The 14,994-nt window shown below is 38.4% G+C and overlaps 1 protein-coding gene across 4 annotated transcripts in view; it reads right to left on the bottom strand.

The window, feature by feature from the left end:
* The window catches only part of RAPGEF5 (Rap guanine nucleotide exchange factor 5), a 236,226-nt gene that overhangs the window by 40,138 nt on the left and 181,094 nt on the right, over positions 1-14,994 (bottom strand). For all 4 annotated transcript variants that reach the window (XM_055589976.1, XM_055589975.1, XM_055589978.1 and 1 more), the window contains 3 exons: positions 7,073-7,151; positions 3,267-3,411; positions 1,596-1,693 (listed from right to left, as the gene is read on the bottom strand). In XM_055589976.1, the coding sequence (XP_055445951.1) occupies positions 1,596-1,693; positions 3,267-3,411; positions 7,073-7,151 (322 nt within the window). The remainder of the gene's footprint in view (positions 1-1,595; positions 1,694-3,266; positions 3,412-7,072; positions 7,152-14,994) is intronic.

Raw genomic sequence — 14,994 nt, forward strand, 5'->3', positions numbered from 1 at the left:
GATTTACTCAGTCCACAGAAATTCTGAGTTTATTCACATTTCACTAAATCTTAGGTGAAATTACTGTTCTTCAGATAGCTAAATAAGCTAGCTAAGGCTGCTCTTTTCCAGGATGTTTCAATGTGTGGTAGGACTTGCGGGGCCTTCAGCAGGTCCCCAACTCAAATTGTATTCCAGCATCTAAAAGATATTTCATTATCTCATACCAAAGACACAGGAATCATGACTTAGACCATGTTCTTACTTATATCTATTATTCCCCATTTTTACGTAAGTTTTCAAGTGGAATGTATTAAATTACATTAATGCATTTAATGTATTTAAATTTGTATTAAACCAGAATTAAATTTTCCCAATTTTAAGACCTCCCTTACAGCATAGATCTATTTCCAAGTAGGGTATTATTTTGATGTAAATGTTTCTTTCTTTTTCATTTTTGCTTCATTGGCTTGTTCATATTTTCATATTTAGTCTTAGGCGATAGAAATTTTTTACAGTGTAGAATGTGATGATAAAAGAAGACCACCAAAATTCATCACATTCATTATTAACAACCTGTAGCTCATTTCTGAACTTCTAAATGTGTGATTTTCATGACTGGGACAAAGGTTTACACACGATTTGTGTACACCCTAAAATTATTTATATAGCCTTCACTGCACAGGATCTTTTTTTACTAAATATGAATAAGGCTTTAAGTCTCTGACAACGTGAAGAGCTTGAATTAACGTTTTCTATGAGAAGCGCCATTTGTGACTGCTGAAATCTTAATGTAAGTTTGTCACAACTTGACAACAGATGTGTTTTATGTTTAAAAAGTCGAAGCTATATTGCAAATCAGAGGACAATACTTCCCTTCAGATTAACTTTGCAGGTATATCTGAAAACTGAATAATGACTTGATGTTTTCATTTACCAAAATTATGAAGAAGAGTTAGTGGTAAATCAGAGTAAAACCAGGTATTAGCAATTTGAAAGACTAATGATAGATACCTCAGTGATACCTGGACATGACAAAAGTCACAGAGTAAGTGCTTCCCTTCAATTTTTCTAAATTGATAAAGAAACCTCAGGGAATCCATAAAATGAACTTTAAACATGTGCCATGGTTTGCTGGGACTTGTTTATAAAACTTTTTTCCTATCCCATTAGAGATAGCTGTGAACTCCTGAAATGACAAGTTAAATATTTACACTTATAAAAATAAATAATAATTTATTAAATAATTGTTCTTATGCACCCAGACTGTCATGGCTCAGTTGGTTCCTATCATATTGAACAGGGTTTTTAAAAATATAGCCAATAAGCTTGATTTAGTGTTCACTCATCTTGAGATATAAAAACAAGATTCATTTTGATATTTGGCAAATCTAATACAGTTATGTAAAGTTTAAAAAATAAAATAAAATAAAATAAAATAAAATAAAAAATTAAAAAAAAAAAAAAATTACATATTTACTACTAGAAAACCTAATGAATCAAGATAAATCCCAGATCTGAAATGTTCAAAATGATCTTTCTGAGACACCTCCAATTCTGTCATACGTGGTGCTGCTTTCTCTTATTATCTGTGATGAGGAAAATGAAATACTTACTGACGACGGTGCATTCCAAGTATCTTCTGAAATTCTTTCAGCTCTTTTTCAAGTATTGGGTATTCATAGACATCATCCAGCACATTCCTGTATATGGTCTGGGGTGGGGTGGGGGGGCAGAAAATGGCAGCTGAATTGGTCTGGTGTCTATTTTGTAAGGATTAAGACTCAAACAGTGGGTAACCTGATCAGAGAGATAAGTGGAATCCAGAACAATGCAAGGGGTTAAACCAGGCACCAAAGAGCTCCTGAGTGGGGGTTCCACCTCAGACCCCTTTGCTCAACTGTGTGGCTCTCTGGGGCCACAAAGCTCTTAGGGGCTATGGGTAGGAGCTACTCAAAATTCCCAGGCCTGTTCTACAATATATTTTTAGAAATAATAGCCACATAATCATTTGGGAGGGAAAAGAAATCTATTGAATTAAACTAACCAGTTGTTTCGAAAATAAGAGTAGTTTAGTCAGAGACTTGGCTTAAATCAGTTTTTAACTGGATGTCTAAAAGATATTTGAATTTTGAAATCAAAGTGATTTCTTTCTTGAAGACAAAGTCAGTTTAGACACTTGCCTATTCTGAAATAGAACTCTTCCCCACACAGATTCCACTGCACCCCTTCTCCGTATTGACCTGCACAGCTAACATGCTTTTGGTGGCCAAGAGTCCAGCTGTCTACAAACTGTCTCCAGAGAATCATCTGTGTTGAAAAGACACTGCAGCCTACTCATGATTAAAAACACATATCAGCTTGCTGCTGCTGCTGCTAAGTCGCTTCAGTCGTGTCCGACTCTGTGCGACCCCATAGATGGCAGCCCACCAGGCTCTGACGTCCCTGGGATTCTCCAGGCAAGAACACTAACTTAAAATGTAAATCTAGGTTTAGCATCAATTTTATAAGTTATGATTGTCTTAATGTCTCAATATACACCAGGTCCTGATAAAGTTTCATAATGTATACATTGTCAATATAGTTCTTATATGATAAAAATAATGTTTTATCCCACTATTGTAGATATGGGACTGGTTAGTTTAAACCTATAATACATCTCAACATATTAGGCAGTATCAAATTTTAAAGTATGTTTTATTTAACCTTCCTTAATTATTTCATTTGCAATAAAAATTCTCATGACAAGTAAAATAAATAACTTTAAATGAGTGACTTTAAAACTTGCCTTCTACATTTATTGACATAGAATTATTTAAAGTTAAAAATTTCTAACTATGTATATAATATTTGGCTGCTGCTGCTAAGTCACTTCAGTCGTGTCCGACTCTGTGTGACCCCATAGATGGCAGCCCACCAGGCTCCCCCGTCCCTGGGATTCTCCAGGCAAGAACACTGGAGTGGGTTGCCATTTCCTTCTCCAATGCATGAAAGTGAAAAGTGAAAGTGAAGTCACTCAGTCGTGTCCGACTCTTAGCGACCTCATGGACTGCAGCCCACCAGGCTCCTCCGTCCATGGGAGGAGTACTGGAGTGGGGTGCCATTGCCTTCTCCGAATATTTGGCTTCAGAAGTCAAAATAAACAAATACTTTGAATCATAACTTCAATATTACAAACAAGCTAGAGGACTGTAACATAGGAATGAGATTACTGAAATGCACAACTGAAAATAAAATCGGTCATTCAGCATCAAAGAGTAACTGAATAACTGGAAGTTTTACATTACCTTTAAAAACATTTTTGAATGTTCATCTTCATGTAACCAGTCTTTGTATAGAGCAATCCACTGGGAAACAAGATGCAAGACCTTCCGTTTCCGACAAGGAACATCTGAATTTTCTTCTTTGCCTTGATACTTCTTAGCAGAATAGGTGCAAATAGTTAAGAAAGAATACTGCATTGTTGCAAGTAAAAATAGGAAGAGATCCATTTATTTTTGTTTTCACAAAATATGCTAAAGCACATTTTTGAAAAAAATCTACAAGTATCTGTATATGTAGGAAGAAAAGAACATGTGTAGGGAAAGTAACAGGTGTGCACTGAAAAAAGCAAAAGGAAACCCAGGAAAATGCTTCACATACACTTGGTGGCAGGCCATGAGGATAAGGACTGGATGATCGAACTCACAAATGTATCACACAGTTCCACAAGCAGTGCGGGTTGATGCCACTTTGAAGAGATACCAGATGGGCCATTAATCACAAGGGTGGCTTCAAGAGATCTGGCCTCACTACATAGGTGGACACCATTTCCATCAAGATGACATCAGAAGTAGGCCACATACACTTTGATTCTCAGAAATTTATATTCTAAAGTAGTGCCAAATGAGCATGGATTTCTGGAGCATAATTTGTGGGGTGATTCAACTGTCCACCCCCAGGAATTTACATGGGAAAAAAAAAAGAAATGGATTAGTGTACAAATGTAAGTAAAAAGGGCTGCTAGTTTAATTTTCTCTGAGATAAAAAATATTAAATAGGCATAACTTAAAGGCTTCAACCACTGAAGACAGTTAAATAAATTACTGCATATTCATTTAAAGGGCTCTTTTGTAGCCATAAGGCTGATGGTCCAGCACTCTATTTGCTGACACAGGGCATCCACAATATACTGTTAATTAGGAAAGCAAATAAGAAAAGAGTATGTCAGGATCATCCATTTCTATTAACTATGTTTATTTACATGGTCATTGCCTGGAAAGATATATACTGATAGTTAACAGTGGCTTCTTAAAGTAATGAGATTTCAGAGAACATGAATTATTTTTATTATACTTACAAGCATTCCCCAATTTGTATACAACGACAATGTGTTAACTATGCTGTTACAATTAAATAAAAATAACAACCTCAAAGGCAACATGCTTAAAACCTTAGGAATAAGACAGAAGCTTGGCACTTCCCAAAACATCCTAGTGTTTCTGCCTCCCAAATTATCGTTTCTGAGTATCTAGGACACATTAAAAAATTAACTAGAAATAGAAAATGCTATGACACCAAAGACAGGTAGGCTTTAGGGTTACTGGACAGGATTCTATATTCTTTAGTGCTGATATATAATAGCAAAACAGGGATAAATTCTGTATCAGACTTTGTAACATTTTTTACAATCTGCTCATTTAAAAGAAGTATTTATTTGGGTCCTAACTGCAGCATGTAGGAACTAGTTCCCCGACCAGGGATCGAACCTGGCCCCCTGCATTGGAAACGCAGAGTCTTAGCCACTGGATCACCAGAGAGGTCCCCTTTGTAGCCATTTTAAAACATAATTCAGCCACTGTCTCCCCAACCTACAAAAGTACATCAAGGACTGAATGGATAAAAAGATGTGGCATTTATACACAGTGGATACTATATATAAGATCATGGCATCCAGCCCCATCACTTCATGGCAAATAGATGGGGAAACAATGGAAACAGTGACAGACTTTATTTTTTTGAGCTTCAAAACCAGTGCAGATGGTGACTGCAGCCATGAAATTAAAAGACGCTTGCTTCTTGGAAGAAAAGTTATGACCAACCTAGACAGCTTATTAAAAAGCAGACATTACTTTGCCAACAAAGGTCGGTCTAGTCAAAGCTATGGTTTTTCCATTTGTCATGTATGGGAGTAAGAGTTAGACTATAAAGAAAGCTGAGCACCAAAGAATTAATGCTTTTGAACTGTGGTGTTGGAGAAGACTCTTGAGAGTCCCTTGGACTGCAAGGAGATCCGACCAGCCTATCCTAAAGGAAATCAGTCCTGAATATACTAATTGGAAGGAGTGATGCTAAAGCTGAAATTCCAATACTTTGGCCATCTGATGCGAAGAACCGACTCACTGGAAAAGACACTTATGCTGGGAAAGATTGAAGGCGAGAGGAGAAGGAGACGACAGAGGATGAGATGGTTGGATAGCATCACTGACGTGATGGACATGAGTTTGAGTAGGCTCTGGGAGGTGGTGATGGACAGGGAAGCCTGGCGTGCTGCAGTCCATGGGGTCGCAAAGAGTTGGATATGACTGAGCAACTGAACTGAATAGTATTTATATATATATATATACACACACATATATATATACACACACACACAGAATAGAATTTATATTATAAATATATAGAATAGTGGAGATCCAACCAGTCCATTCTGAAGGAGATCAGCCCTGGGTGTTCTTTGGAAGGAATGATGCTAAAGCTGAAACTCCAGTACTTTGGCCACCTCATGTGAAGAGTTGACTCATTGGAAAAGACTCTGATGCTGGGAGGGATTGGGAGCAGGAGGAGAAGGGGACGACAGAGGATGAGATGGCTGGATGGCATCACTGACTCAATGGACGTTGAGTCTGAGTGAACTCCGGGAGTTGGTGATGGACACGGAGGCCTGGCGTGCTGCGATTCATGGGGTCGCAAAGAGTCGGACACGACTGAGCAACTGATCTGATCTGATCTGATATATATATATATGGTACCACTTTACCGTACAGCAGAAATTAACACATTATAAATCAAATATACTTCAATAAAAAATTTAAAAATAGAGGAGAAAAGTTATAGATAACACTGAATATTTTAGAATGGATACATCTGGGGGGGAGGGAAATACTTAAAATCCTTGTTTTTTCACCATGAAATTAAAGCAACTAATTCAGAAAACTAACTCAGAAAAAAAAAAAGTACAGCAAGGACATCTGATTTCTTTGATGTCTACCTGTGAAACAGACTCAGGCAAACACAAAGAATTTGTTAAAGTATGCATTTCTTGTAGTTTTTCTCTTGAAAGGCATAAGGATTTATCTTGCACTATTTCTACTTATGCAAATGCTCTTTTTGTCTTTTCCTGTGACCTTCATGGCTTGACTTCTGATAAAGAAAAAAACTCTTCCTTAAACATTGTAAGGCAAGACACTCATTTGGAAACTGCATGCGTTTCCATGGCATGGCTTCCTGGCCTTTGATCTGTTGCATCTCTTCTAGTCAGTATATGCAATCCTAAAACCTCCTTAACTGGTCATTAACCCTCTAATCACATCCATCATCCTAAGACAGCCTGCCCTGACAAAGCTCTGAAATGATGACAGCTGATTGGGGGTGGGAGTAGGGGGTCAGACCTCCCAAGTGGGAAATCCTTGTCTTCCCCAGGATGCTTGCCCAGAAAAACACTATCACATGCATGCTTCCCCAACCATGTGGTCTGGCACTAACTGATTGATTGTCTTGTAAGTTCAGTTACTGCCAATCCACTCAACCTCTTGACTCTGGGGTTTACCCAGTAGGCCAAATTCATCTCTAGGTTCTAAAGCCTTGTGACACAGGGTTGAAGAAAACACACAGTGCACCCACGACACAGACTGTGAAAACAGCAGCTCTGCAGCTCTGCCCCCTGCATACTCTGTCTCATTTCATCTTTCACCTCGGCTATCACGACATTAATATTTAACACAGCCACACTCTACTGAGGGCTTGAGTAAATGAAGAAAGGCCGTTAATTCCTAATGTGAGACATCTGCCTGAGAGGAAGCCGACACAGCATCCTGAAGCTAATGAAGGATATTGCCTCAACAGCGCCTGGCACAAGTCGTCAGTTGTCATGAAGACTGTGTACGTGAGAAGGAAGTCATCAAGGAGAGTCTCTGCAAAGAAAGGAAAAACACACACACGGTGAGCACATCGGACATAAGAGGGGCAAGCTGCTTGGCCAGGCTCTGGAAGAGGGTGCACAGCAGGAATATGATCAAGGGTGGTGGCAGTGGGAGGGGTAAGGCTAGGAGAATTTTAGCACAAAATACATTTATTAAAGTTACTTTTAAAAACTCTTTATATAGAATGCCTCAAGCAAAGAGATTTTTTTCTATTACAAGGCTCTCTAAACATATAATTTTGTCATCTGTTTTTTCCTTCCCTAAAACCTCATCTATATTTGTGGGTACAGATGTTATGGAAAACCAACATATTAAAAAAATGTGCTTTTAAAAATAAATTTTACATTATTTCTAAAGTATGCACTCCAGACCTACAGGAAATGACACCTATAAATTCTAATCCCTGGAGGCTCAGATGGTAAAGAATCTGCCTGTAATGCAGGAGACCTAGGTTCAAACCCTAGATTGGGAAGATCCTTCAGAGAGGGCATGGCATCCCACTCCAGTATTCTTGCCTAGGGTCCTCATGGAGAGAGGAGCCTGGTGGGCTACAGTTAATGGGGTCGCAGAGTTGGACACAACTGAGCGAGTAAGCACAGCACAAAAGCCATTTACCTAAGTCTAGGATAAGAACAATGGATAATAAAAGCCAGAGGATACACAGCAATTTCCAAGGCCATTCACTTTTATCTCTTGAAAGCATCTGTAAGAAGTTGGGAAAGTGAAGAGTGATTTTCTTCTTGCTGTGAAGAGAGACAGGGCTGAGTCCAGTTAAAAATGGAGAGCAGATAAAAAGGATCATGACATACTCCTTCCTAATTCCTTTTCTACCTCTTCAACGCAAACAGGTCCCATTTTTATTGCCTCTGGCTGAGTGCTCTTTACAAAGTCCAGCTTACATATAATATGGAACTGCTAAACAGGCAAACTCCAATAAACTTCAAAAATGATAGAAAGACTTATGTTCAGAATGCAAAGCAGACCTTTTGCCATAGTAGTTTTTATTTACTCTCCATATCTTAAAATTCATTTTACTCTATTATTTAGTTTTCATGTTGTTTACATTCTGGACACCAAAATTTTAGCTATCTGAAATAGTAATAAATTCTATGAATAGTGAGCTTGCGTACTTAATGGCATTGATGCTCTTTCATACTACAAATGTGAAAGCAGAAAGAACTGTCCAGAACAGAACTCTATAGCTCCATTTTGAAGACTGGAAAAATTCCATACTTATAGAAATAACCAGCAACACTCCTTTAAAAGTTATCGGTGCAAAACAGACTGTTTTGAAGAATATAAAATTCTGATAAAAAGAGGCTGTGAACGACACCTATAGCCCTATATCAGCTGCAGGGGTTAACTTATTTCCATGGTTTGTTTATGCTGCAAAATAGCAAGATACTCTTGATCTACATAGAGTGGTAAAGTGGTTGCAAATGGTAATGGGTTACCAAACCTTCTTGCTTTCTAGAAGCTCTTTATTAAAATGAATCAGAGGTGTTCATGAAGAGCATTAGGGACTTTTTTTTTCAAAGGTTTTTTTTTTTTTTTTTCCAGATAAGTAACAGTGAAAAAGTGAAAAAGTTAAAATGTTAGTCGCTCAGTTGTGTCTGATTCTTGGCAACTCCATGGACTATTGCCCATCAGGCTCCTCTGTCCATGGAATTCTCCAGGTCAGAATACTGGAGAAGGTTGCCATTCCCTTCTCCAGGGGGGATCTTCCCAACCCAGGGATCAAACCCGGTCTCCTGCGCTGCAGACAGATTCTTTATTGTCTGAGCCACCAGGGAAGCCCAAGCAACAGTATTCCTCACTAAAAAAAAATAAAATTTGAAAAATGGCAGCTAAAATGTAAAATAAGCCTAACTTACACATATTGCATCACATGCAGTACGTGAAGAGTCACTATTTCTATTAGTCTGTGGAAAAAGCAAGTTCTCAAACAGCTGTGCCGAGGCCTTGCTGGACTTCTATTAAGGCCGGCACGGGAAAGCTGGGGGACCGGCTGGCTGCACAACTGAATGCGCCTCATGCAGCCTACATTCACAGCAGAGCTAGGGGTTCTCTACTTAGGTCCTTGTTCGCAAAAGTTTCCAATCTATGCACAGAAAGGCAGAAGAAATTTTATTCTAAGGTCTATCCCCAAGCTAGTTAACCCACAGCACAAGTTAGTCACTGGCCTCCTAGTGAAAACTTTGCAATGTACATTAGAAATTTTTGTGTCTCTTTCATTACAGGATTTTAAATAGATGAAGTTAAGATCCAACAATGGTGTGACGTCTGAACCCCTAGGCTATCTGGGAAATTAACTTGCAAACTATCACTCTGGGATGCTGCTGAAAACAATGTTCACGAATTAGGACATTTCTCTGTACATTTCTCAATATGGTTGAGAATCCTCAGCTTCTCAGGTCTGATTAGAAGTTAAGTCTTTTTTTGCATTCAGTATTAGATACAGGCAGTAAGGACCTCAGAGAAGCCGAGAATTACTTTAGGCTTTCCAATGGGCCCTTACAGATTGGAGCAAATAATACACAGAAACCAGCGGGTGACGTCACTGAGTACCTCATACAAGTCAACTTACAAAGTTTTTGGTGTGACACTCAGGTTCAGACTCTCTGGAATGTTCTTATGTGTGTGCTCAGTTGCTCGACTATGTCCTTGTGATCCCAAGGACTGGAGCCCACCAGGCTCCTCTGTCCATGGAACTTTCCAGGCAAGAATACGAGAATGAGCTGCCACTTCCTCCTCCAGGGTATCCTCCCACGATCAAGGGATCAAACCTACATCTCTTGCGTCTTCTGCATTGGCAGATGGGTTCTTTAACACCAAGCCACCTAGGAAGCCCCTTGGAATGTTCTTACTCTTAGCTAATTTAATGCGGTTGGAAATATTCTCTAATCAAGTTTTACTCCATGAAAAAGTCACATTAAAAAGAACACCATACTGGAAATACCTATAAATAATATATACAGTATTCCATGCAATAAAGAACTGTATTAGTAAAATAAAAAGAACACCATTAACTTTGACATAAGCAGCCATTCCACTCCAAAACAGTCTTAGATGATGAACTGAGTGACTCTGAGAGTTTGGTTGGATGGTGGCAAAACTATTTGGCATTCAATTCCATTTACCAGCTCTACAAGATAATACTTTGTTGAGGGCTTTGACCCAAAAATGTTTATTTTCCCTGAAGCTACTACCATATTTAATATTCAACAGCATTTACCTAATTATCTCCCTGCCATAGAAATAATAATTAAAGTAAAAACAATGAGGCTATATAGAAACATCTCCAGTTAAAAAATGTAATGAAAAGAACAGCTAAAATTCCTTATGAATAGAACAGATTTCCAACACTCCTAACTCAAATCTTTATATAACTACCATTTTGTTCTGAAAATTTTCTACATTAAAAAGAGCTTTCCTTTATTCTTTTCAGTACTGGTATTTTTTTTGCCGCATATGAAAGTAATTGAGTGATTTAATCAAAAAGACACACTTCAAATAGAAGTGCATTTTAATAGCCATGCTTCAAAAAAAAAGGCTGTCCCATTGGTATTTAGACATATTTTTAGAACCACAATGGCTATATAAATGATCCCCTGAAGACTATTAGCCAACAATGGCCATTTAGAAAGACTAGCAAATCTACTGGCAACCATATTAAAACACTATAATTATATATTATATTATATACTGTTTAATTAATGGTAATTTAAGACTCTAGGTAGAAAAGCACTTTTGTGTATAAAAACATCTTTCACTTAAACACATTCATAGCTGCCATACAGACTCACATTCTGAATAAAAAAATGCATTCATTTATTTATAGCTTAATGAATACCTAGGTATTAATATACAAAAAAACTTGTCTTTGAAATTCTATCCATTAAATCAAATCACTAAATCTAATCCCAAGTTCTTGGCTCATCACTGACAAAAATACTCAACTATCCTTTTGGGCATACCCCCTCTTCCCACAAATAATATAAAATTTTGTAGTGGATTTTTAATTACAAGAATTACTTTTTGCAGTATAAAAGCAACATGCTAATAACAATCAAAACCAGAAGACAAATACTATTACAGGTTTAAGAACTATGTAACTTGAAATAAAATATATTAATATGCTGTAAAAGTCTAAAGAATAGCTCTAAAATTTATGTCTATAATTAGCCATGATGTTAATTAATACAGAACCTTTCCTGATCATCTGCTACTTTTTAAACTTAAAGGCATAAGAAAAGAATTGTCTATTTTTATTTGATTTTACTTGAATGTATTTTTCTTTTATGCATAATTTTTTTCTATCACTTTAAGTGTATAAAACACTAAAAATTTCCATTTTATTTCTACAAAGCACAAAGGTTTCTAGAACATCCCCAAGTTATGTCAAGGTGGAATGGAAATTGGCTTGGTATAGATCCTTTTTATAGAGTTCTATTATGTAAATTTAATCAAATGAAAGGAAATGGTCTAAATGCTTCCAAAAATACTAAGCTTAATGCCTTTTTCTTTTTTCAGTTATAAAAAAAAAAAAACAAAACAAAATTCTGAAGTCTAGAAATCATAATGAGTATAGGGTGACTTAGGAGCAATTAGAAAAATCTACCTCAGTTTTACTTTCCAACACTCGCCAACAAAATGCACTGTAATAATGAAACCACTCACCTGTGAAAGTAAATTACCAAGAAAGCATATGAAAAGAATTTTGACAGACAACGCATATTGGAGCCATTTGATCTATGTAAGGTAATGTGAATATTCAACATTTCTGTACTAACTCATATTCCCTAAAGTACTGTTGGTAGTTCTGTTTCACCTGTATTTCTACGTCAGATGCAATGAAATTTAAGGTGCTCTAAAATATGCGCGACTTAACCTTTAGTCCAAGGAGCCAAGAAAAGCTTTGTACTTGAAAGGGCCTATTTCTGGCCCTGGAATGTTACAATTTACCATTATTTTTTGAGAAGCAGTGCCAAAATGTACCATGTAATCTGATTAAGCACAAACAAAATAATTTCATGTTCATGCTTGAATCATAGGCTCAAGTGCTAGGCCACTGATAGGAGCTGTGCCTCTTGCTCAGTGTATTTCACATTTCAAAAAGCAGTATTCGTGACATCAAATGCAGCTGTTTACTACAGCTTTTAAATTCAGTTGATTCCTGCAGAATTTTACAATTTCATCACAGTACTGCTTAGCCATTCTAAAACTGCCAAATCCTGAGATATAGCTTTCTTTTTAGATATCAATTACACAAGAAATGCTTATTCATTTAATGCTGTTTCTACATCAAACTTGAAAAGTCATCCCTTTAATGACTATAGATAGGGATGGCGTGACACTCTTCCAATGATATAATCCGTCTTCATGTTAACTTGGAAATTTTGGTTTTAGAACCCCACCGCATTTCTTTAGGACAGAATGACTTGAGTGCAGCAGGTTTTATGTTCTTAGCTACATTTAATTCCACACGCTGCCTTTTAAAAATGTCACAAGAAGGAGTGTGGAATATTAACAGCGGCGCTTTTATCTTCTCCGCACAGAGGAAGGGTCACGTTTGCAGGCCGCTCTGTCGTCACAGAGGGGCCGGCCCCGGGAGCTCCTGCTGTCCCAGCCCCCATCAGCTGCTGCGTTCAGGCACAATTCATGGATCTGCCATGTCTGCTGGGAGCTCAGAAAACAGTGTAGAGTGTGCAGAGGGAGTTAGAGACCCTGATTCCCACTGGGGAGCCTTGAGCAGAGCACCTCATCCCCCTGGGCCTTAGCACAATCACCTAAATCCACACCTAGCAGAGCTGTAGTTCAGTCAGATAGAACAGGATAGCTAAGGTACCTGGCAAAGAATCTGGTACACACAGATTCACAATAGATTCAAGAATCACAATAACCACAGAATCACAACAGATTCAAGCACACAATAAATCCTTTCTGGTCTTTGCATGCACGCTAAGTCGCTTTAGTCGTGTTCAACTCTCTGTGACCCCATGACCTGTAGCCAACCAGGCTCTTCTGTCCGTGGTGCTCTCCAGGCAAGAATACTGGAGTGAGTTGCCATGTCCTCCTTCAGGGGGATCTTCCTGACCCAGGGATCGAACCCGCATCTCCTACATTACAGGTAGATTCTTTACCGCTGAGCCATGGGGGAAGCCCATCAGTTCTTTAGTTTCCTAAAATAAAATTACTTATGTCTGTCCTTACCCGTTTCTCCAAGTGCTACCAGTCAACCAACCAAAACTGTGTACTGAGGGCTGAACTATACATAAGGCACTTGTTGAGGCACTAGGGGTTGATACAGGGGAGCACAGTGGCTGGTCCATGGCATGATCTAGGTGAGGTAACACTACACCAAGCAGTGCCAACCATGGATGTCATAGGGGATGAAGGAGAGACTCCAGTATGCCAAGGAAGGTTTCACCAAACACGTGGCGTGTGAGATGACCCCTGAACTTCTGAGAAGAACTGAGGAGAAAGAAATTAACTGTGTAAGCAAAGGAGTGGGTATGGGTGTGTGTCTGTGGCTGAGTCATAGACCACTGGTCTTTGAGACTTGATTTTTCCTAAAGATGTTTTGTGCTAGATGACAATATTTAAAACTCAGAAATCTGGCAACATCAGGTCCACAGTTCAGTTGGCAACCATGGTTTAGAGCTGAGTTGCACTTTTTATGCAGCGGGTCCTCCCCAGTTTAGCACAGTTCTACTCTGATTGGCTTCTTTTGTTCACCTGAACTGTCTGTGGACATGTGAGTTTGCAAATCTTAGTCTATGGTATAGTTATGAAACAGTAATGGAAGGGTCACACGGTGTAACAGAAAACCTAAAAAAGTACATTGGAGCCAACTCCCAGAGGGTCTTTGAGCTCTAGACTAAGGAGTCTGGGGCTCATTCTATATGAAAAGCAAAGTGAGTAGAGACTTTTGAGGTCAGAAGTGACGAAAGATACAGATTACACTTGCCGCATCCCAGAAGTAAGTGGGGATAAAGGAGGAATAAGGGGAGGGAGGATGAGTTTATTTTTAAATACACTGAGCCTGGATTCCCTAGGTTACTTTAAGTGAAACTACTGAGCAATATATCAAAGACCAGAGTTTGCTAACGAAGGCTAGATGAAGATGGAAGCTACTGTATAAAGAGAGAGGTTGGGAACAACACGAATTTTCACCAACAGTCCTAAGAAGACATAAGCAGAGGGCTGAGGGTTGAGCTGGGGTGGAAGTTCACATTTGGGTGATGGCAGAAGATGAATTTGAAAAAAAAAAAGAGGAGAAAAAAAACCTGGAGAATTGGGAGACAGAAATATAATAGAAACCAACAAGAAAGGACTGGAAAAGACAGCAGATCAAAAGTCTCAAAAGTTGCTGGAGGGAGGCCATGAGACAGAGCATTCAAAGGTCACTGGATTTGGTGGGTGATGGTCTCCGGTCTGCTTGCTTTAGAGATACGCCCCTTGATAAGTATCTAGTTAGACTGAAAGAAACTACAGGTATTCTGACAACCAGCTCTCACACCATCTAGCATACTGTTTCTCTCCAAAGACTCTCCTTGCAATTGTGTAGCTCATTGATCAGTAACAGCAGGTGCTCTCACGAATGAGCCAGGTCAGATTTCTTCATGATCAATGCAAATACTGTTTTACTTAACAGTATATATGAGAATATGGCAATTATCACGAGTATGATGCTTAAAATACCAATCTGCCAGCATCTACCAACAAAAATTAATATCAAAGATTTGCTCAGTCTAATATAATTGAGTTGCTGAATCTTGTACAATCAACACCACACAATGATTTCTTAAGATACAAACTGTGTTCCTAAGTG

The sequence above is a fragment of the Bubalus kerabau genome, chromosome 8 (assembly GCF_029407905.1).
Source record: "Bubalus kerabau isolate K-KA32 ecotype Philippines breed swamp buffalo chromosome 8, PCC_UOA_SB_1v2, whole genome shotgun sequence".
Lineage (NCBI taxonomy): Eukaryota > Metazoa > Chordata > Mammalia > Artiodactyla > Bovidae > Bubalus > Bubalus kerabau.